Source organism: Microplitis mediator, chromosome 7, assembly GCF_029852145.1.
Source record: "Microplitis mediator isolate UGA2020A chromosome 7, iyMicMedi2.1, whole genome shotgun sequence".
NCBI classification, from domain to species: domain Eukaryota; kingdom Metazoa; phylum Arthropoda; class Insecta; order Hymenoptera; family Braconidae; genus Microplitis; species Microplitis mediator.
The window spans coordinates 23,686,728-23,711,003 of record NC_079975.1 but is presented as its reverse complement, the minus strand read 5'-3'; the positions used below and the strand labels follow the sequence as shown (position 1 = coordinate 23,711,003).

The following is a 24,276-nucleotide window of genomic DNA, read 5'->3' as shown; positions in this document are numbered from 1 at the left end:
GTAATAATTAGGGCCAGGATTTTTGCGTTAATTTAAAATAACTGATAATTAATAGTGTTAAATTTTTTATATTACGGGAAAAATATTGGTCTTATTAAAAAATTTTTCAAACAAAAGTTGTAGGAAATTTAATTTTCTAAAAAAACTGTCTCTTATAATTTTTTCTTAGGACTACTAAGAAAGCCGTAATTTCAAAATTAAGATTTTCATAATTCTCCAAATTTTGAATCATTCATTATGAATCTTAATTTTTGAATTGCTGCGAAAATATTGGTCGTATTAAAAAAGTTTTCAAACAAAAGTTGTAGGAAATTTAATTTTCTAAAAAAAATGTCTCTTATAATTTTTTCTTAGGCCTACTAAGAAAGCCGTAATTTCAAAATTAAGATTTTCATAATTCCCCACATTTTGAATCATTCATTATGAATCTTAATTTTTGAATTACGGCTTTCTTAGTAGGCCTAAGAAAAAATTATAGGAGACATTTTTTTTAGAAAATTAAATTTCCTACAACTTTTGTTCGAAAGCTTTTTTAATAAGACCGATATTTTCGCCATAATATCAAAAATTTGAACTATTCATTTCAAAAATCTTGTTCCTAGTAATAATTTAACATTTTCTTTATAAAAGTTGCAGTTTGATCAACAAAGAGTACGAATGAAGTATTAAAACTAATACTACAGCAATTTTTCATATAAACTTGTAGTAATAATTAGTATTCTGTGATTTTTACTATACATTTAGTAATAAATAGTAAAAGTAATGCACTCATTGATTAGCATTAGTATTTTTTACTAAAATATATTAAATATTAAAATATTTTCTAGACTCGTTTTCTCTATATTTTTATTCTTTACTTATTTTTATTTTTTTAAACCTTTCTGGCTCATTCGTTCAGAGGATCAAGTCCGTTGCGTGCTGAGAAGCGGAAAAACGACTTGAGGGAAACTCGAAAGGAGCATCTACCTCACGCATTATCACCCCTATTCGTAGCTTTAGTTATAGGGCTGTTAAACCTTATCGGGTCATCGGTCAGTTTAAGACTACAAGTGCAGCGCAAACTATATAATCATGCGAGCTGCATGCACTTTAACCCCCCAACACACAAGTTTAAATTATAAATTATATAATATGTGTAAGCAAAGTGGACAGTACTGCATTAATCTAGAAAACTTTTTTATATTTTTTCCTATTTTTATTTTCTTATCTATTTGCTCTCTTTTATATTTTTTTGTTTGCTACTTAAATCGATTAAAAAATAAATAATTAATAATTTTTATCAGCAGTAAAATTTTGTTGAAAAAAATAAAATAAAAAAAAAATTAATGAATAATAAAAAAAAAAGAAATTTATGGGAGACGGCGCCAGTAAGATGTTAGATCAACTCACGAGTTCGCACGCCACACAATTTGATCTTAGATAAAATGCACAACTAGGTTACTCCTCACTCGTTATGCTATTCCATTTAATTGGCTAATAATAAACGAAAGAAGGCAGAATAAAATAAACGACATGATAACTTTTTTTTTTTAATTTTTTGCCAAAAACTATAGAAAATTTCATGATAATGAACGCGGCCCGTATGAAAATAACATATATGGTCAAAATATATGATAAATATCAAAAAATATATGTGGCGAATTTAACTATATTTTCTGATATATTTTTTTTTATATTAAAAAATATAATATTCATCATATACGAGTCCGTGTATGTTTAGTATATATAAAATATATATGTCAGTCATATACAAAAAATATATTTTTATCATATATGAAAATATATATTCTTGTCATATACGAAAACTGTTTTTTTATCATACATAAAAATATGTATTTCTATCATATACGAAAAATATATTCTGATCATATATAAAAACATATATTTATATTGTGTATGGAAAAAAAAGTTTCTTATTCGTATGACCAACTCCAATTAAATTAGATCTAAATTTTAATATACTCTTTAAATTGCAGTTAAAATTTTCAAAATTGTTAATTTGATGCGAATATATATACCCATATATATATACATACACCGAATAAAATATATGCTTAAATATAACAAAGAAAATATATGATGCCATATATAATATAAATTATATGCTACCATATATTTCATTTCATATAAAAATTATATATTTTTTGAATATCAAAGGAAATATATCAATACAATATATTATAAGGTAAATGTAAATGTATGTATAGCTTAATATAAAAAACACATAAGTTACATATATGGACTACATATATTTACTACTGTATATAATTTTATATTAAATCGGCGAAAATCTCTATATGATTTTTTATAATATACAATATAATATATTATATATTTTTTTGTTGCAAACATACATGATTTTATATATTTTAACCATATATTGTTTTTCCATACGGGTAAATTTTAATATACTCTTTAAATTGCAGTTAAAATTTTCAAAATTAGTTAATTTGATGCGAATATATATATACCAATATACATATACATACACCGAATAAAATATATGCTTAAATATAACAAAAAAAATATATGGTGCCATATATAATATAAATTATATGCTACCATATATTTCATTTCATATAAAAATTATATATTTTCTGAATATAAAAGGAAATATATCAATACAATATATTATAAGGTAAATGTAAATGTATACATAGCTTAATATAAAAAACATATAAGTTACATATATGGATTACATATATTTACTACTGTATATAATTTTATATAAAATCGGCCAAAATCTCTATATGATTTTTTAAAATATACAATATAATATATCATATATTTTTTTGTTGCAAACATATATAATTTTATATATTTTAACCATCTATTGTTTTTTCATACGGGGGGGGGGGGAATGAAATGTAAAAATTGAGATCTAAAAAAATTTCAAAAATAAGTCACACATGTTTTTACTCTGTTGGAAAATAAGACGCCCTTTCATCTCGCGGCAACAAGTGAATTAAACGAGACAAGTACAAAATAAGAAGGAGAAAAAAAGTAAACGATGGTTTCGTGATTATTTTCAGTCACACCAACTCCCGTCTGCTTAATTGCTAATTAGTTGACGTAATACCGGTAATGAGGCATCTTTCCCGTTATCCCTACGAATCTCTCTTACATGCGCAGTTCTATAAACTTCCTTCTATATTATTTATTATCATAAATTTAATAAACTTGTGAACTTTTGAAATATCATAAAATATTTTTTAAATCGCGTGTATAAAAATTTTGAAATTTGATCCAAAATTTCCAGTACTCTGCATATTTACTCAAAATATATATATCTATATATATTTTAATGATGTAAGGCAGAGTAATTGTCAGACAAATTACGTCAGTTAACAAGCGAAAATTGACCGGTAATTTTTTGAATTCAATGCCAGTTTCCACTCAGAAAAAAAGAATTTCTTGACGCAAAAATTTTTACTCATCCCGCGAAAACTTTTGAATTATAATTTGAAGAGAAAAATTTTTTTGAGGCAAAAATGTCAAGTAAAAAAAAACAATGAATTGAAAATCAAAAGAAATTTTTAATCGTAATTTTTGAATAAATTATAAAACAAATAACATAAAAAAAATGATTTATAAATAAAAAAATTCATGAGATATTTCGTGGAAATGATTTTTGTATAGAATAAAAATGTAGATAACTACATAGTATTTAGACAAAAGGCTTAAGAGTAAAAGAGACAGTAAACGATAAATGAAAAAAGAAAAGGAGAGAGAGTTAGAGAAACGGTGATTTAAAATGAGGGTTAATCCGGCCTCGTGACGGGACAAGAACCATCAGAGAGGCCGAGAGGAGGAACCGCATCCCTGAAATGATCGACGATCCCAGAGTGTTCGCTCGGTCGAGCCCGAACTCAATTCCTTGACAAGCAACAGTGACTATCAACTAACAACTATCATCCAAACCTTCATTCTATATATCTATATATATCCATACATACACACATATATAGGTATATATAGACACATAATTCGAGTTAAAATTTTACACTTAACTGCCACAACCTGATTTTCTATATCGGATCGACATTGATTGCATCACTACCCAGCACTAATAGCGTAGCCTATACCTACACAGTCTAGGTCAATAACGTACGACATTAATTCTTATTCTGGACAAAGAGCAAACTCTAGTTCCATATCATCATCCGCTAAAATGGGAATTTATAAATTACTAATTTAAATTACAATTAAAATCAATACGAAATTCTCTTTTTTTTCTCCGAAATTTTTTCTATACTGTAAAAAAAACGGTGTTAAAAATAGACTCAATTTAACACCACGCAGTGTTAACTGCGGCATTAAAATAACACCGGTGAAGGCGATGTTATTTGACGGTGTTAAATCGGTGTAAAAAAAATTCCACGTATAAAAATCAGAAAAAGATATATTACATATAAAATAATATATAAATTTAATGAATATTATGTGCAGAAAATTTCAATTTTGCTGTGGACTTATTTAAATAATTATTTGTGTTATACGTAATTTATTCAAAAATTACATAATTTTACGGCCACAGTTTCAATCACCAATAATTTAATTAATTAACAAAAATACTGTTTAACTGTACACGGAGAGAAAAGAATAGTTGTAATTCCTATGTAGAATAGTAACTATTACTATGTTACATAGTAACGAGGATTTTGTAGCGTCGAGAGTCACGGGGCAGAGTAATTCCCCCCATTCTACATGGCAACGTTGGCTATGCTAGCATAGGAATGATTACCATTCTACATTGACGAGAGAACTATGCAAATGGACATGACTACAATGTTACCTAGCAACATTTACGATCTTTTATTTATTTTATATTTAGTAAATAAGGTTATGACAAAATAAATAACTCAAGTTACTTTAAATATATGTAGAAATTGAATTAATCTATTGAAATAATTAAAATATTGCTCATAATGAAATATCATTTTTTGATAAAAGATAAAGAATAATTTTAAAAATTATAATATTTAGTAATAAACAATTTATGTACTTGGTTTGTTTACTTCGTTGTCTTATATATATTTATTAAACTGTAATGACAGCTATTCAAGCATGGGACTGAGTAGCATTCTACATAGCCCTCATTCCCATGCTAGATAGCGATTTTTACCATTTTACTTGTTTCAATGTAACATAGTAATCATTACCAGAAAAATGCTAATGGATCCTATTCTCCATAGCATTATTTACCATTTTATAAGAAATGAGTCTGGTTACTATGTAGAATAGTAATCATTACTATTCTTTTCTCTCCGTGTAGTGCTCGACTAAGTAAAAATACTACTAAGCAAAATATTTTAACACCGAGAAATTTTTTCAAAATCAGTCAAGAATATTTACACCTCCGGCGGTGTTGTTTTAACACCGCTTCCGGTGTTTAAATTTAACACCCCCACCACCTGGACTTCCCCCGGTTTTTTTTTCTACAGTAAATTTTTTTTTTCTCCCGCGTAAGTAAATAGTCAAATAATCCTTGGATCTGTGGATTTGTAACTGAAGCTTAGACATTTGTTGGAGCTGTCAACCCAAGGATTTTCATTGCACTTAGAGTACCTGAGGTACATAATACAAGTATCCCAGGTAGTTTTCTTACTATTGAAAAGATAAAACTTTCTCAAAAACAATGAGTTTTCCTTTTGAATGGTTTGTGAAAGTGTTTCTGCAATTTCACAAAATTCATCATGTTTAAATAGATAGTTATTTATAGTTTTTTTTTTTTTTAATACATTAGCATAAATAAAATACTCGCATTCGCATCGGCTTTATCGGGTCTAGTGTAATAAAAAAAAAAATGATGTTTTAGTATATTACGAGTAGATAGAACAGGCGGGGGTGCCTAAGGCAAGTAGTAAAATTGTGAGCTAAGAAATAGTCTGATGGTGATTGGTAGATTTTTAGCAAGACTCGACGAGGATTGGCTGCAACCGGTTCTCCTTGGCACAAAGGAAAAGACCGGTGAAACGGTCACTCCCTTCTCAACCATATTCTCATCTCTGGAGCCCGATTTTCAGATCCTACAGATGAGAGTTAAGTAAAGGAGAATAGCATACAGCCCAAACAAAACTTTAAGTTTTGAATTTTAAGTTAAGACTTTAAATTATAAACTAAACCGACCTATGCTGGTTACTAGCTATCCTGTCATCTAACATCAGGTATACTCTTATCCTTGTAAACTTTACCCAGAATTCCTCCTCCCAAATACCCTCTTTCGAATACGTTCAATTATTTACTATGATTTGACTATTTTTTTTTTTTTTTATGACAAAAAAAAAAACAATACACCAAAATAAATGTTAAAACAGATTTTCTTTACTCAGTAATTATTTTTAGTCGGCTGAATATTTTCTACAAGAATGTTTTGAGAAAAATAAAATTAAAAGTGATCCGGAAATTAGAAGACAATTAACAGTTTTTGGATTTTTTTTTCCAACAAATTAAGTAAAAAAAAAAAAAAAACCAAAAATATGCACAAGTAGAAAATTAAAGAGGCTATAGGTGCAATTTTTTAAATATTTTTTTTTATAATTTATTGTTTTGAAAAAAATGCAAAAATTATTAGACGTTGTAAATTCAGTATTACACGGAAAAAAACAGAATATTGAAAATAAATAAATAATAGTAAAAAGTGGAATCTCTTATCAGTAATTAGTACAATTATGTACTTAATGCAAAGTAGTTTACTAATTTTTGTAGATTCCTAAAACTACTATCAATTATTTCAAAAAGTAACTAAATATTATTACTTTTAGGTATATAAATACGTGACTTATTAGTGAAAATTAATTAATTTATGGCATACATCTATTAAAAAGTAATCATTGGTCAAATTAACAATTGCTATCTTAGATACTGATTTTTCCAGCCGAAAAATTGCAAAAGTTACTAACTTTTATTTCATAAATTCGATATCTCTGATCAATTATTAACTTAAAATATCATTTATTTATCATTATAAATTAATTTACAATATACATAAATCGAATAAGTGGTAAATAATAAAATGAAAAATTAGTATACTAGATACTGATTTTTTGCTTATAAAAATACCGAAAATTTTTAACTCTTATTTTATAAATTCTATCCCATTGACTAATAATTAATATAAAATGTTATTTATTCATTATTATAAATTAATTTATTATGTACATAAATCGAATAAGTGGTAAATTTTTAAAATTTTTCTATGTTTATTTGAATAGTAATAAATAACTGTAGATAGCAATTTATCGATTCTTTTTCATATTAATTTTGATATACGAAATTACAAATTTTGCTCTTCTATGTGTATCAAATTTGAATATAAATAATAGCCATTTTGTAATATATAATGATCCTGGTTTGATATTAGTTATACAAATATACTAATTTTAAGTCAAAAATAAACTACAAACTATTAAAATTTTGAGCATCATTTTTTTCCGTGTATAATTAATATTCATTTTTTCACGGGTCGAAATTAAATAGGGCAGGGGTACCATTTTTGGACACTTAAGCCCAGTTTTGGACACTTGAAAAATTTGAATAAAGTAATTCGTAAAAGACGTAATGACATGATTAGTTTTTAAAATGTGTAAAAAAATACTTCTATCGCACTATTGCAATGGAAATTATATTTTATACTTATCCATTAAATAAAATAAAGTTTTGTGTCCAAAAAAGGCCAAAGAGTGGCCACAAATGCTACTTCTACCCTAAATAAATTTGAGGAGTAACGGTAAACAATTTTTCACGAAATTCACCAATAAAAATTGGAAACATCAAACGAAAAACTTTAACGTTTTCTAGAATCTTGTCGACTCAAAATTTTGAATTTTCAAAGAATTCTAATTCATCCCCAAGAAAAATATTTTGAAATTCTCTTTACTGTATGAGTGCAACAGAGATAGTTTTCATTCCTTTGGTTGTGACAAAGAGCTCAGGTACCGTTTCACCTTAAGGGTAATGTTAGACCCCCTCCCCACAACTTAATTTATCCAATGACCTTGAGCTGTTACCGTACTAAAACTTTGTTAATTTATTAAAAAAACAAAATTATATAAAGCACTAGTTCAAAAAAGGACGAGTTATAATTTCGCCAGGATGTAGATTTAAAACCAAACAACTTATAGTTTTTTGAAATTGCGTTTAACAAAATTTTTTAAATAAATTATGATACTAAAAGTAGCAGACAGAAAATTTTGTAATTTTTAGAAATAAGTTACGTGTAAAAAAATATAATTTTTGTAGTACGCAAAAAGATTTTTAAAAATTTTTGATGTTCAATTTTCGAAAGTTTTTTCTATAAATATTTTATTTCTTTATTTATTTATTTAAAAGAAATGAAATTTTTTGACGTCTACTATCAGTATCATAAATTCCAGTAAAATCGAGATTTTAGAAGCAAAATAAATTAAATTCTTTAATTAAAAAACGTTTTCATGTAAAATAATTATTTTTTTCTAAGTATGATGCTATTTGTATTTAATTTATAAAAAATTCATTAAAAAGTATATACGATATTCACTAAATAAATAAAATACTCCAAAATAATAATATTCAAAATATGTATGAATGCATATCCTACTTCTATCCCTCATATTACCAACTCATCTCTTACAATAAATTAAAGTATGTTGTTTACTCAGCTTTTTATTTACTCAAATATCTGTTGGTCATTCATTATTTTATTTTAAATATTTTTATCAAGTACATACTTATACTTGTGAATATTATAAACTATTATTTTTTCTTTTACGTTTTTATACGAACCACCAACAATAATAATATTTATTTAATCCAATTGATTTTTTATTTATATAGTAAATTTTATATTTTTCAGTAGTTCACTACTACTGCTACACAGAAAAAAAAGATTTCTAAGTGCAAGTGGTATTTTGCATCATGAATTCAAGAGGAAAATTTTCTTTGCCTCAAGAAAATTTTCAGGTTTAATTTATAATGCAAAAAATTTCTTAGAAGTGAAAATTTTCTTTTGCCATGAAAAATTTATCAGAAAGTTAGCAGACATTTAACAATATTTTGATTTTTTGATTTTTTTTAACAAAACAAAAATTAAAAAAAAATATTTTGAAAAATTGCACGTATAGTTTATTAAATTTTCTACATGTGCATTTTTTTAGAAAAATTTTTTTTTTATTATTTCTGTTAAAAAAATTTATTTAAATTTAAAATGTCTGCTCACTTTACTGTCATAAATATTTTGCATTATAAAATGAAAACAAAAATTTTCTTAGAATTAGGAAAATCCCTTGCAGAATTTTTTTTCGCTCAAAAAAATTTTAATTTTTAATTCATAATGCAAAAGATTTCTTGTGAAAATTTTTTTTAAGAGTAAAAATTTCTTTCGTTACAAAATACTTTGCTATAAAATGAAAACAAAAATTTTCCTAGAACTAGAAAAAATTCCATGTAAAAATTTTTTCTTTACCCAAGAAAATTTTTATTTTAAATTTAAAATGCGAAAATTTTCTTAAAGGGCAAGTAAAATTTTTTTTGGAGCAAGTAAAAATTACTTGATGATAGAAAGTTAATGAGTGTGAATGTAGCATACATGAGTCAATTTGTAAATTCAAAAAAAATGCGCGTACGTATTTTACGTTTATGTAAATATGCATTTTTTAATTTTTACTCCTTACATTTTATTCATTTATTCAAAAATTAAAAAAATTGATAACTGTCTGCTATATTCACTCTTTAAAGTTAGCGGTCATCTGACAATTTTTAAAATTTTTAAATAATAAATAAGTGTTTTTCAAATAAAAATAAAAAAATGCATATCGAGACAATTCAAAATCCAGTAGATGCATTTTTAAAAAATTAATTATTAAAATTCTTTAATTGTTTTATACAAAATTAAAAAACTTACGTCCGCCACATTCAAATTTTTTGCGGCAAAAAATCCTTTTTTCTGCTCACTACTACTATTCTATTAAAAATAATAAAATAATTAAAAATATTTCCAAAACTCACCAGCAATAAAACAGAACTCCACTGTGATGATTAGGCGATTGATATTTTAATGATGCGGGATATCATCCCGCTTTAATTAAAGAGGAATTACAAAATTATCCTCAGTTGTTTCCAACTTAACTTCCAGTTTCACCATCAGCTTTTTTTTTTCACTTTTCCTTAATTACCAATTTTTACACTTCCCCACTCAAAATCACTAGCATTTACATCCATAAGCCAGAACGCTACTAATTCAAATCCACCATCAACCGGAAGTAAAAAAACATAAACAAAACCAAAAACAATTAAAAAAAAAGTAAAACTAATTAACCCGCTGGTTTGATTAGACGACACGTAAACTCGGGACAATATCCCGGCTACTCATCAAAACTTAACCGTCGGTGGTCTACATCTTTATCACTATTTAATTATACACGTGTCAATAACATTCAAGTTTTTATAATTATTCAAAGCCTATTAATAACACTATTGTCATATATTTAAATATCATTTCGGTGTTAACTTTAAACGTCACTATTTTTCACCGACACTTTTTTGAATTCAAAAATTTAAATTCAAATTTAAATTTAAATTTATTATTATTATTAAATAAAACTTTGAATTAATACTCGTTCAACAAGTTAATGTAATTAACAAAAGTAATTGCAATTAAAAATATAAATGAAAATAAAAAAACGTCAACTACGTAGCAGAGCTTCGGTGATATTCCCTTTAATTGTGGGCGCCGGCTGGTCGAACTTAAAGAGAGGTTATGCCTTCCATCACTACTATTATTATTCAAATAATAATAATAATAATAATCACTGATTTAATACACTAAATAACTTGAATTAATTACATTGTTGTTTTACTATTACTCAGATAATTAATTCGCGCTTTAACAAAAAAAAACTGAGAAAACGAGAGAGTAAAAAAAAAACGAACTAGAATTTAGTCAATACGGATCCGACGGTTCTAGATGTTTCCGCAGTTTAAAAATGTTATTTCACTCACTAAAACAATTTGAATATTATCACTGTAGTTTGGTAATGATTGTTAACAATTTGTGATAATAAATAACACGACAAATGTTATTTTGTCTTGTTAATTATTTATTAAACTGTTTTGGGACAGGACGCAACATGTTTACCGTCCGACGGTTCAATTGTGACTGCAATAAGTCGACTCAGCTGCTTGTACCCCCACCACTTGCCGTAAGAATTTAACTGTAAGGGAGTTGAACACACCCTTTGGGCGGGATTGTGATAAATCCCACCTTAAATATTTCTTTATATCGCTCAAGTAACTTCCCATTTATTTTTAACTCCGCCTGTTATTTAATTATCTTATTAATTGTGGAGTTTTAACAATTAATTATTTTATATTTTATGATTCGGGATAGTAAATATAAACAAGTGTCTATATTGTAGTGATACAATTTATTGAAATATTTTGATTTTTTAGTTTTGAATTACCGATTGATAAAATTAAATTTTTGAATTTTTATTTGAATTTATTTGAATTTACGCGGGCTTTAGAACATGAAAATAACATATATGGTAAATATATATCAAAAAATATGTTAGATATAAATATATATGTGACAATACATGAAATCTTATATAGAAGTATATATGAATCTTATTATATTTCTATATATGTTTTTTCTTATGACTTCATATATTTTCGTATAACTTCAATATATTAGTTATATATTTGAAAACATAAGTTTGAATATATTAATAAGTAAATGGTATTTATAGATGGAAATAAATAAGTATACATGTATAATTCATCAATATATGGTACAATATATGTAACATGTATTTAACTTAATATATTTTTATATATTTTCCGATATATAGAACCATATAAGTCTCCCTATATATGTAAGGATAAATAATATTTATTTTTCTCTCTTCCTTTCTCTCTTATAAGATGCAGACATTGTGTTCAGAATATATGTAAGTGTGCTTACAAGCTAGCTAACAAATTGAAATATGTAATTATCAATATACGGGGATAAAAAAGAATATTAGTTCTAATTCCTGCACGGAGAAAAAAAACAGTAACCATTGCTGCGCACACGGAGAGAAATGTCAAGTAAATATGCCTATGAAAGCATAGTAATTATTACATTACTCTATAGTTTGTACAAGCAGTCACATAAGAGCGGCGTGACACAAACTATGGAGTAATGTAATTATTACTATGCTGCATAGACATATTTACTTGACATTTCTCGCCGTGCAGAACAGTAATCCAGTCAATGAGCGTGTTCGGGTGAAAGATTTGGTATAGTAAAAGCATATTTTACTATACTTATTTAAATTCAATTGACTGGAGTACTGTTCTGCGCGGTAATGTTTACTGTTCTCTGCGTGTATATAGAATGGTAACCATTACTATGTTGCATAGTAACGAGGATTTTTTGGCGTCGAGAGTCACGGGGCAGAGTAATTCCCCCCATTCTACATGGTAACGTTGGCTATGCTAGCATAGGAATGATTACCATTCTACATTGACGAGAGAACTATGCAAATGGACATGACTACAATGTTACCTAGCAACATTTACGATCTTTTATTTATTTTATATTTAGTAAATAAGGTTATGACAAAATAAATAACTCAAGTTACTTTAAATATATGTAGAAATTGAATTAATCTATTGAAATAATTAAAATATTGCTCATAATGAAATATAATTTTTTGATAAAAGATAAAGAATAATTTTAAAAATTATAATATTTAGTAATAAACAATTTATTTACTTGGTTTGTTTACTTCGTTGTCTAATATATATTTATTAAACTGTAATGACAGCTATTCAAGCATGGGACTGAGTAGCATTCTACATAGCTCTGATTCCCATGCTAGAAAGCGATTTTTACCATTTTACTTGTTTCAATGTAACATAGTAATCATTACCACACAAAATGTTAATGAATCCCATTGTACATAGCGTTATTTACCATTTTACAAGATATGAGTCTGGTTACTATGTAGAATGGTAATCAAACTGAAAGAAATTTTCTTTAAAAATTACCGTTAAATTCACTGTAATCATTTGTCGGTAAGTGAGAGAATTTTTAACTTTTTTTCAACAAATTTTACCGTAGTCTACTGTAAATTTTATTCGGTTTTCGGTAAATTTTATGAAGTCTACCACAAAATAAATAAATTTTTTCGTAATTTTTATTTCAAAAATGGTAATAAATAAAAGCGCCGCCCTATGTCCCACGATTACAGTGAATTTTAACGGTAATTTTTAAAGAACATTTCTTTCCCTGCATTACTATTCTTTTCTGTCCGTGTATCATCTATGGTATTCTCATGCGGGTTTGTTTATTTAAACAATTTTATTTTATTGGTTTTAATAACCACTGAAATTAAATTAGATGATTTTAATACTCGAATAATATGATTGAGAAGAATCAATATTTTTTTATAAATTAAGTATGATAGTATTATATATTTAGTGGATCATTTAATGGTTTTTTTAGACGCTTTATTTGAGTTTTATGTTCATGTGATAAAAACTCGGTAATGGTCAATAAAATCTTCTTTAATTACTTGTGTTGTTTTAATTACAGTAAAACCTGTATAAATATATACGGGTTAACGATTTTTTTGCTCTATTATTCGATAAAAAAATGTTTTTTTCAAATTAATTGTAGATCGTACACAAGTAATTGATAATAATAAAAATAATTGGGAATTTCATATATTAATCTAATTTTATTTAATAGTCTGTATCGTAAAAATTTATTTTGAGTGTAATTGTTTAGTATCAAAATGCGAGATAGAAAATTTGTATTTGTATTTTTATGTCTGTTAATCAAATTTATTATTATTAAATAAATTTATTGAGAAAATCCATATATTTTTTTTTTTACATATACTTTATTAAACTCAAAGAAAGTACGAATTCCGCCGACAAATTTATAAATAATGAAGAATTTGAATAATTCATTGATACAAAATTTCACTCAAGCGCGAACGCTTCAAAAAACGATTCAAAACCATTAGAAATGATTCAAAATATTTCAAAATGATCCAATTTTAATATTATATAGATATTCAAATTTGATTAAAGAACACTGAAAGAAAAAAATACTGTTTTCAAGTATCTGCGTGTTTGAATCCTCCCGAGTAAATATTTGTCTAATCATAGTGAAAATATACTCCAACCAACACAGAAAAAAAAGTTATCTTGAATCAAGAAAATATTTTTGAAGACGAACGTTTTCAGGAACCAAGTCAAGATTTTCTTGAGCCAAGAGAATTTGTCTTGGTTAAAAAAAATTCGTCTTGGTCGGAGAAAATTTCTACTTTATCTGAGAAAATTTAGGTCTCCAAAAAAGATTTCTTGAATCAAGAATATTTACCTTCAGTCGAGAATTTTTTTTATCTGTGAAGTAATATTTTCTTGATTTAAGAATTTTTATACTTATTTTAAGAAAATATTCTTGGTTGGAGTACATTATTACTAAGATTAAACAAATAATTTTCTTGGGAGGATTCAAACCCGCAGATACTTGAAAACAGTATTTTTTTTTTTTCAGTGAACAAATCTTAAATTTAAATTTTATTCACCATGTCAGCGTTCATATCAACGCGTAGAAACGCGAATTCATCATTTTTATTTAGTATAGTTGTTATTAAATAATTGAAATAAATTAAGCTTTGGCTGATATATAAATATATATATATATATATATATATATATATATATATATATATATATATATATATTATTTTGACATGATCCTAAAGTTAGCACAGTTAAAATTTTTGAATCTTTTTTTCAATAATTTAACTAAAAAAAAAAAAAACTAAAAATACGCACACGTAGAAAATTTTAAAAATTACATGTGCAATTTTTAAAAATATTTTTTTTTCGAAATTGATCGTCTAAAAAAAACCCAAAAATTATTAGACGTCTGCTAACTTCAGTATCATTTATTTTGACTATTTCGGAAAATTAAAAAAAAACAAAAAAGATTTGCCGAAACCCGGGATCGAACCGGGGACATTTAGATCTTCAGTCTAACGCTCTCCCATCTGAGCTATTTCGGCGCCTTGGTCACCGGTCCCACCTAGACATATATATATATAAAATCACTATCAAAGTGGACTTTGTATTTTAAATCAACGAAATTTTCGAGTAACCGTCAACAACACATTAACACGTGAAAAATAATTCGTTATCAAGGTCATACATGATAATATAATCTACTTAATAATGTGATAGTGATAGCAGACCAAACAAAAACAATAATACTATTACCCATATTTATCAAATTTCTGTCTGCTTGACAATAGATTATTCATTATTTTTTTATACCTTGAACCCTTCATTTACTCTTAGCTCATAGTCATAAGTATATTTAATACTTGGTGACTGCGCATATTTGTTAGTGTACCAACAAATATTTGGTGAGTTTACTTTCAGTCTCAACTAATATTTAATTGATTAATTAATTTAAAATATATATAATTCAGATATTAATTAAGATCAGTATTACTCCATAGTAATAAATATTTTTAATTGAGTCGATCATTAATTTTTTCATATAATCGCAATATCAAATAAAGTAATTATTTTTATATTAATGAAAACTTAAGAATACAAATAAATATTTGAATTTACTAGTAAAACATAACCTACATTTCATGTACAATTTTATTTTATTATCAACTTTGTAACTGACGTTTAAATTTTTTTTGTTCCTTTAGAAAAACAAAATTTAAAAATGCAGCAGGCAATGCTCCAGTGTAATGGAGTACAAACTCATGTAATAACTGAAGGCCGGTGGGTAGAAAAAGGTCTCTCCCCAACTGGTTCTAAAGATTTAGTATTTGTGATACCAGGAAATCCTGGAATACCGGATTTTTACGCTGGATTCATCAAGGCGTTAAAGTCAAGACTGCCACCAGAGACTCCAGTTTGGACAATAGGCCATGCTGGTCATGTACAACCGCCTAAGCGAATGCGTTATCTATCTAATGGTGATTCAAAGGAACCAGTTTACAGTTTGAAAGATCAATTAGAACACAAGGTATAAAAATTATTAAATTTACTAGTTCTCTGGCAGTTTTTAATCACCCTGGAAACACGGTGGAATCACGGTGGATCCATCCTGATTCCACGTACACCGCGTAATTACCGTGGCTACACCGTGGAATCAGGGTGGGTACGCCGTGTAACCATCGTCGAAACACCGTGTAACCACCGTGGAAACACGGTAGTAAAATGGCACGAACCCACCGTGTAACCACCCTGGATCCACCGTGATTCCACCGTGTTTCCACTCCCAGGGTGTTTCCAAGCTCTTTCCACGGTGATTTAAAACCGTCGGGGTTGATATATTTTATAATTGGGCGTTTTTTTATCCAGGTTGCATTTATCGAAAAATACATTCCTAAAGATGCGAAACTTCATCTTGTAGGACATTCTATAGGCTGTTGGATGATTCTGCAGTTATTGAAAAATGAAGAGTTTGCTAAACGTGTTGTTAAATGTTATTTGTTATTCCCAACAATTGAACGTATGGCTGAGACTCCTAATGGAAAATTTCTCACCCGTATTGTAAGTTAATTATTTATCAACTTTATAATTATTTTATTATCATTTCTGCATCAAAGATGATTTAAGCACTGAAAAAAAAATTTTATATAATAACAAATGCCCTGTTATGACAAAACGATGTATCTCGAGATACGCTGTTTTGTCATAACAAAGCTAAAAAGGTTTATTTAGTGTCACTTAATAATAGAGTATCATCAAAATTTTACTAATTTAATTAATTATGCCAATAATATTGATCAAATGTGCGTATAAAAGAAATTTAAAAAAACGTATCTTTTTTGCAAGGGAAATTTAATTCTTCGAGTTATAGCGTTTTGTCATAACAATTTCATCTATTTATCAAAATAAGCATTAGTTTCTTACGATAGAAAAAACGTATCTCGAGTTACAACGTTTTGTCATAACAGAAATTATTTTTTCAGTTAAATCGTACTCAAATTCTGTTAAAACTTTAAACGCTATTTTCTCGAAACTATAATTTTTGAGATACGTCGTTTTGTCATGACAGGGCAGAAAAGTCAGGATTACGCAGCTATTTGTTATCATAGCAAAACTATCTTGGTTAACGCAACAAAGTGACATTGAAATCATTTATTTGAGAAACAATTTTTCTCGGAGACGAATCAAAATTTTTGAAAATTCGAAATTTCTAGCCCTATGTTAGGTTTTAAAAAATGCTAAAGACTCTCTATTTTGGGTTTCAGTTGTGTCTGAATGAAATTGGATTGAAAATCGGTTTCCGCTACCGCTTAACAGAAAAATTTTTGCCATTTACTTAAAAGAATTAAAAATATAAAATATTAATTATTATATTCTTGACAGAATATATTTTTGCATACGTTAAAACTGTACAGAAAAAAAAAAGATTTGGCGCAAGAAAAATACAGTTGATATCAATCGGGAGTTGAACGAAATTTTGAAAATAAACTATAGTAAAATCTTATGTCAATTTTATAATTAGAATTTTCAAATTTCCTAGGCTAAAATTTTTTCAAAAAATTTTGATCAACTCCTAATTGATAACAGCTGTAAGTAATTTTTTTTAATTCTATATGTCGGCGAAATCATTATTACGTTGTCCCTTTTTTCAATTAAAGTTTCAATTTTTTTTTTAATTATCAAAATTTTAAATACGGTCATTATAATTAAAAATCATTGAATATTTTTAAAAAGCGGGTCACTGTCTGAGAACGGTCTTAAAAATAAATAAGTTTTTTATGGTGGCCACAGATTTTTGAGATTGAAATTCCCTGACTTTTCCAGGTATTCCAGTCAAATGATCCAAAAATTCCCTGACTATGTGTAGTAATATTAAATCATTGGAAATATTTATTTAATTTAAAATAAAATGGTACAAGTCAGTTTAATCAATAATTAATCATTGTCGTTAAATGAAACTTTTTTTTTATTATTTGTCAATGTTCATTGTTTTTTTTTTTATTTATTAAATGAATAATTTTTTATTTTTGATTTGAAATCCATATTTTTATATAACTTACTCTATAATAAAATATAAATAAATTTTCCATTTTCACTAGAATAAATTTCATAAATAAGAATATTTCATAGAATATTAATAAAGTATTAATGAAGTACGCGAATAATAAATATAGTGAAACTTATTAGTTCATTACTTATGTATACATTTAATGTTTTTAGTTTTTTAACTTGTCAATATGGATGTTAATAGCTTGAAGATCCTGGCGATTGGTTTCTACTAAGACTTTTTTTTTCTAACAGCCTTGATAATTCTAACTGCTTCATTTTTTCGCTATTGGAATAAATTTCTACTAATTTTTTTCAAGATGGTTTTACAACCGCATTCGCGCGACGTCACTTTTTCAACAGTTTTGACAGAAAACTAAATTTGTCGGATTTTTTCAGTCAAAAGAAAGAAAGTTAAAATTTTTCCAGCTTTGTGACGAAATTCCCTGACATTTCCCTGACTTTTCCAGTATATTTATAATTCCCTGACATTTCCAAGTTTTCCAGAAATGTGGCCACCATGTATTTTTTATAAATCTACTTAATTATAATTCTGTTTCCAGGTACTGAGAATAGCAGCTTTAATAGTATTTCTATGTTGGCTGTTTTCATTCCTCCCAATGATACTGCGATCAATTTTAATCCGTATTTTCGGAGGGTATTTCGCAGGAGTTACAAGTAAAAGTCTTAAACCAGTTGAACAACTTCTAGATCCACCAGTACTAGACAGAGTATTTAAATTAGCTGACGATGAAATGATAAAAGTACAGGAATTAGACTATGATATAATTGAAAAATATTCAAATAAACTGTGGCTTTATTACGGAGCGACTGATGGTTGGACTCCGACTCATTTCTACCATCAATTGAAAGAAAAATATCAGGATATCAATGCCGAGATTTGTCAACGCGGTTTTCGACATGCATTTGTGCTGACTGATGAAATTGAAGTGGGTAAAATGGTCGGGGATAATATTAATCAAACAATATCGAATAATTCTTAAATATTTAGCCATAAAATTAAACGATTAAAATAATAACATGCATTTACGGGTTAGTTATGTGGGTTAGGATTTGTAATTACATATAATTATTTTGTACAATTAAACTTGAAATATATTCATTTGATTATTTAATAAATTTTATTATTTTATTTAATATAATGATGAAAAAAGAATGAATTTAATTACCTCCGTGAAAAAAACTCTTACATCGCACCATAGCGCAAAGTTTTTATAATTAATATTATTATCATTATTTAAAAAATCAGAGCTTTTGTTTGTCTTTCTTAGATTGTTCGGCAAGTGCTTCTAGCCGATCATGCTCTTCAATCAAAGCTGTTACTTCTGCGGCTGGTAAAATTCTTGTTATTGTTTTACCATTTTCACGAGTTAGTGTCGCCATTTCAACTGAAAATTTAATATAAATAAATTATATACATGTAAATAAATAGTCAATTGATAAAATGGTATGTGTGACAAGAGATTAAGTGAGACGGTTTCAGACGAGGGTGAAGTTGAATGGAGCATAGGCGGGTGGTGCCATCATACAAAAGTGAAATCGTGTTTTATCGGAGCGCATTCTATATTTTTTATAATTATCTGCATTGAAAATTAGAATTTAAAAGACGAGTCGGTCGAAATGAAGAAATTAATCAGGGTGGCTACAAAGAAATGATTTTAAAATTTTCTGATATTTCCCGGTTTCCTAGTAAAGTTTTTTACATTTTTCTCTGATTGGAAATTTTATTCGTATCATTGAAATTTCCCGGTTGCATTAAATTTCCTGACAATTCCCGATAATCCCAGTCTGTGGCCACTCTGTTAAGGAGGGAAAAGGGTCTGAGATACAAAGAAAAGAGAATATTTTTGTGATTTTTTTTTCAGAGTCTTCGTTATTAAAATTCTTCAAATTTGTGACATTATTAGGCATCATTGTAAGAAAACTTTGATAAATTTTCATAAAAAAATCTTGAAAACTAAGCCAGTGGTAGTGGGGAGAGACGAGTCACTTTAGAAAAAGTCTCCATGCCGTAGGCAGGATAACTCATGACTGCTTCATTGAAAATCAAAAAACCAAAAAGATTTCTTTAGTACATAAGTTTATCTTAGATTTGAACGAAGGATTTTATTTTTTTAATAACTACTTATTTTTTAATTAAACAAAAGGAAGAATTTTTGGGAAAAATCGGAGTTTTTTGACTGCACCTTTTCCAAAAATTCAAAAATGAATATTTTGTTTATTCCTTCATTCAAATTCAAGATAAAATTATGTACTAAATAAATCTTTTTGGTTTTTTGATTTCAAATGAAGCAGTCATGAGTTATCCTGCCTACGGCATGGAGACTTTTTTTAAAGTGACTCGTCTCTCCCCCCTACCACTGGCTTATTTTTCCAAATTTTTTTATGAAAATTTCGGAGAATATTCTCGGAATGATGCTGAATAATGTTACAAATTTTAAGAATTTTAATAACGAAGGAACTCTGAAAAAAAAAATCACAAAAATATTCTCTTTCTTTTGTATCTCAGACCCTTTTCCCCTCAATTCAGCGGAAAAAGCTGATGATTTAAAATCTGGTAAATTGGATCGGTCTGAAATTGTTTTGTTTCAACTGACTAAAGAGACATGAAAACAGAGTTCCATTGCAGATAATAAAACAATCAAAAATTGCAAAGTAATTATAAATATCGCACCTTTTTCAGCGGTAAGTTTGGTCATGTCAAGAGTTTTAGACAAGACTTTGATAGCTAATGCCTGAGCATCTTTTAAAGTTGTCTCTCCTTCTTTGTACTCTTGTTTCAATGATGAAATAGCTGCTGCTGAGTTATTGCCAATACATGTAGCTTTCCACCCACCATAATTACCACTTGGATCGGACTGATACAACTGGTAGCCGTAATGTTTGTCCCATCCCATGTAAAGAATTGAAACACCGAAAGGTCTTTTACCACCGAATTGAGTGTAAGCCTGCTTTACATCACATAGCCATGATACCAATTGCTCACAAGGTATTGTCTCGCCATACTGAAGTAAGTATCTCTGGCCGATCAATCTCAACTCATTTGTCAGTACATTTGCATCAGATGTTATTCCAGCAACTGAACAAACTACATCTTCATTGAGCTTGTAAATTTTTTCCGAAAAAAACACTTCATCCAAAAGTTTATTTGTGTTTCGTCTTTCAGCTGCCAGTAGAATTCCATCGTTTGCTAAAATTCCAAGACAGGTTCCAGCATGACTAATTGCTTCCATGGCATATTCCACTTGGTACAAACGTCCCTCAGGGGAGAAAATTGTCGTACGTGTATCATATCGGCGAGCCTATTAAATTTCAGATGGTTAAATTTAAAAATATTAAAAATTGACAATCATGTTGTTGAAAATTTTCAAAAATAATTTAAGAGCCAGTTTTTAAAACGGGGTTTGATATTAATCTGGGTTTGAATTATTATTGCTGGTATATCTAAATTAAAAATTTAAATTTTATCAATTAATTTTAAAAAGTTAAGGACATTTTCAGACAATATCTCCCACTTTTTTAAAATATTCAAGGACTTTAGATTTTAATGACTGCATTTTAATTTTGTTAATTAATTAAAAAGAAGTTTAAGCATTAATTCAAAAAAAGGCAACGCAGGTGCATGTAGAATTTTAAAAAAATTAATTAGAGTTGTCATCAATTGGGAGTCAAATAAAAGGTGGGAAATAAATTTCAGTAAAATCTTCATTTGAATTTTCAAATTTTGTAGACTAAAATTTATTTAAAAAATTTTGTTTGACTCCTAATTGATAATAACTGTAAGTAATTTTTTTTTAAAATTCATTTCTCAGTGCAATTTTCTCTTTTTTTCAATTAATGCTTCATTTTTTTTTAAATTAATTAATCTATATTATTAAGAGAATAAGGAAAATTTTGTTCCCGCCATATCTATATGATAGAATTAGGTAATGTTATTGAAATTGGTATCATTAGATAGGTCTTGACTTGAATTTGTGCCTTTTCATAATTTAAACTCTTTTTAATTGCCAAGTATTCAGATAAATAGATTTATCTATATCATTCGAATTACATTTAAATTACGCGAGAAAAAAGACGATCGTATTTATTTTCTTTAAATAAATTAATACTTTAATTATTCTGTCACTAAATATGACTGAATGTCACTGAATATATAGTTATATTATTTATATCGCGTTATTTATTCCAAAATGACAGATTTTTCTACTCCCTTTTGGTTTTAGGAAGCTTCTCAAAGTCAAAAAAGTGTGCATAGAAAAAAAAAGGATTCATTGACATAAAAAATCTTTACTCGCCTAAAGAAAATTTTGACTTACCCCAATAAATTTTTTGCATTGTGAATTGAAAACAAAAATTTATTTAGAACTAGAAAAAATTACTTGGTGCAAGGAATTATTTCTTGACCAAAAAAATCTTTTCTCGCCCCAAGACAATTTTTGTATTTAATTGATAATGCATAAAATTTCTTGGTGCAAATTAAAATTTTGCTGCGGTAAGAAATCCTTTTTTTCTGCGTATTTTATAAATTTAGTAGTGATATTTGGGCAGTCACGTAGTGACTGCAGGTTGCTCATAATAATTCAAACCCGGTTTGAAAAACTGGCCCTTAAAGTTAAAAGTGCAATTATTTGAAATATTTAATTTTTTTAAATTTATCGTTTTGAAAAAAATTAAAAAATTAGTAGACGTCAGTTAAATTCAGTATCGAAAATATTATTATTAATAATAAATAATTTTTAAAGTTATGTGAATGACAATGCATTATCCAACGTAACCTAACTTTTGACACTTGACAATAAATAAAAAATTAACTGACTTTTTATTTTACTTATTGTCAATTATTTTATTACGAATATTTATTTATATTATCACTTACCATTTTATTTAAATACTCGTTATATTTATGTATTTAATAAATTGTATACTAATCACTGTATTCCTTCGTATCACGATTTTCGCGATGAGTTTCTATGAGATATACAAGAAATATATGGAAATCAACACTGGCGCCTGTCTTCTGTCACTTTTTGCACTAAATTTAAACTTTGGTTAAATTTTAATTTAAAACAAATAAAAATAAAACTTCTGAATGCTCCCTAATTATTTTTATTACTTGCGCGGTAAATTTAAATATTCGAAAAATAAATTATTAGAAATTGGAGAAAACTAAAAATCGTGTCAAAATAAAATGGCGGCAGAATATGGAAGAAAAATATTTAAAAAATTAAAAAAAAACACGCAAGTGTTGGAACAAACCTTGGCGGGGAAATAATATGCAGAAGGGTGTCCTAATACACTTGGAGATTTAATTTAAATTGCTCCAAGTGTATTGCAGCTAAAAAACGTCACTTAACTGCTATTTCCCACCAGACGATGCCAGATGATTTTGCTCAGGAACTTGGAAGTCATCAGCATCAGCAATTCGCAACACTTTACACTAGCACTGAACACTCAACACTTAACGACACCACAGACACTTTGCACAATTTAAATTTTACAAACACTGGACATTTTAATTAAACAATTACTATGAGCAATTAATTTTATGGATAATTCCGCGAATTAACTGCAATACTGTGTTTCAATTTGAACGTAAAGAAGAATCTGGACTACTACTGCCTTTGTCGATGATACTGACTGCCGCTATTGGACCGTCAGTTGCTACAAAGCAATCGATTTTGCTATTCATTCTCCCTCCCCCACTTTAGCAAAAATTTGAACGTTGACTACAGTGACACGCAGTCGCGGCATCTTGGCGCGAAATTTCAAAATTGAAATTTAATAATTTTATTGAAATTTATTTGTGTCAATAATTATATTAATTAAATTTAAAAGTATACTCGAAATTTTTTATTTTTATCAATAATTTATTAATTATTCTTATTACTTGCGCGGTAAATTTAAATATTTGAAAAATAAGTTATTAGAAATGGGAGAAAAATTAAAAATCGTGGATCAAAATAAAATGCCGGCAGAATATGATAGAAATATTTAAAATATTTTTAAAAAAACACGCAAATGTTTGGCGCGAAAATTGTGCTGCTACTACACTGCACTTGCACGGTCTGCTGAGCTGCAGCACATTTTGGAATGCATCCATAATAATAAATCATAAAAAAAAAATATTTGAAAAAATTGCACTTATGGTTTTTTAAATTTTCTACACGAGCATATTTTTAGTTATTTTTGTCGTTAATTTGTTGAAAAAAAAAT

The 24,276-nt window shown here is 27.3% G+C and overlaps 3 protein-coding genes and 1 non-coding gene across 11 annotated transcripts in view; 1 reads left to right on the top strand and 3 right to left on the bottom strand.

Moving 5' to 3' along the window:
- The window catches only part of LOC130670856 (uncharacterized), a 103,383-nt gene extending 92,224 nt beyond the window's left edge, over positions 1-11,159 (bottom strand). For 4 of the 7 annotated variants that reach the window (XM_057474439.1, XM_057474436.1, XM_057474437.1 and 1 more), the window contains exon 1: positions 9,985-11,158. The gene's annotated coding sequence lies outside the window, so the exon portion shown is untranslated. Of the gene's footprint in view, positions 1-9,984 lie in introns of all 7 variants that reach the window. The other 3 variants (XM_057474441.1, XM_057474440.1, XM_057474438.1) reach the window with 2 other exon arrangements.
- A 3,812-nt stretch (positions 11,160-14,971) lies between these two features.
- Trnaf-gaa (transfer RNA phenylalanine (anticodon GAA)) lies at positions 14,972-15,044 on the bottom strand. Its single transcript has one exon. It is a non-coding gene; the product is annotated as a tRNA-Phe (tRNA).
- A 51-nt stretch (positions 15,045-15,095) lies between these two features.
- On the top strand, positions 15,096-19,182 carry LOC130672367 (lipid droplet-associated hydrolase). Of its 2 annotated transcripts, none has more exons than XM_057476913.1 (4): positions 15,096-15,404; positions 15,705-16,027; positions 16,366-16,557; positions 18,606-19,182. In XM_057476913.1, the coding sequence occupies exons 2-4, from the start codon at positions 15,722-15,724 to the stop codon at positions 19,044-19,046; spliced, it is 939 nt and encodes a 312-aa protein (XP_057332896.1). In that variant the 5' UTR covers positions 15,096-15,404; positions 15,705-15,721; the 3' UTR covers positions 19,047-19,182. The 2 variants fall into 2 exon arrangements, with proteins under 2 accessions (XP_057332896.1, XP_057332897.1); XM_057476914.1 differs by lacking the exon at positions 15,096-15,404 and adding an exon at positions 15,450-15,562.
- LOC130672369 (proteasome subunit alpha type-4) lies at positions 19,166-23,098 on the bottom strand. Its single transcript, XM_057476915.1, has 3 exons — positions 22,940-23,098; positions 20,738-21,365; positions 19,166-19,451 (listed from the first exon to the last, which is right to left on the bottom strand). The coding sequence occupies exons 1-3, from the start codon at positions 22,940-22,942 to the stop codon at positions 19,309-19,311; spliced, it is 774 nt and encodes a 257-aa protein (XP_057332898.1). The 5' UTR covers positions 22,943-23,098; the 3' UTR covers positions 19,166-19,308.
- Positions 23,099-24,276: the final 1,178 nt, after the last annotated feature.

What these genes read in the sequence shown, in the direction of transcription:
- LOC130672367 (XM_057476913.1), top strand. Translation starts at nt 15,722, where the DNA reads ATGCAGCAGGCAATGCTCCAGTGTAATGGAGTACAAACTCATGTAATA. An exon ending in AAGATCAATTAGAACACAAG is followed by an intron (nt 16,028 to 16,365) that starts GTATAAAAATTA and finishes TTTTTTATCCAG; the next exon opens with GTTGCATTTATCGAAAAATA. An exon ending in GAAAATTTCTCACCCGTATT is followed by an intron (nt 16,558 to 18,605) that starts GTAAGTTAATTA and finishes TTCTGTTTCCAG; the next exon opens with GTACTGAGAATAGCAGCTTT.
- LOC130672369 (XM_057476915.1), bottom strand. An exon ending in CAAACTTACCGCTGAAAAAG is followed by an intron (nt 19,452 to 20,737) that starts GTGCGATATTTA and finishes TTAAATTTTCAG; the next exon opens with TTGAAATGGCGACACTAACT.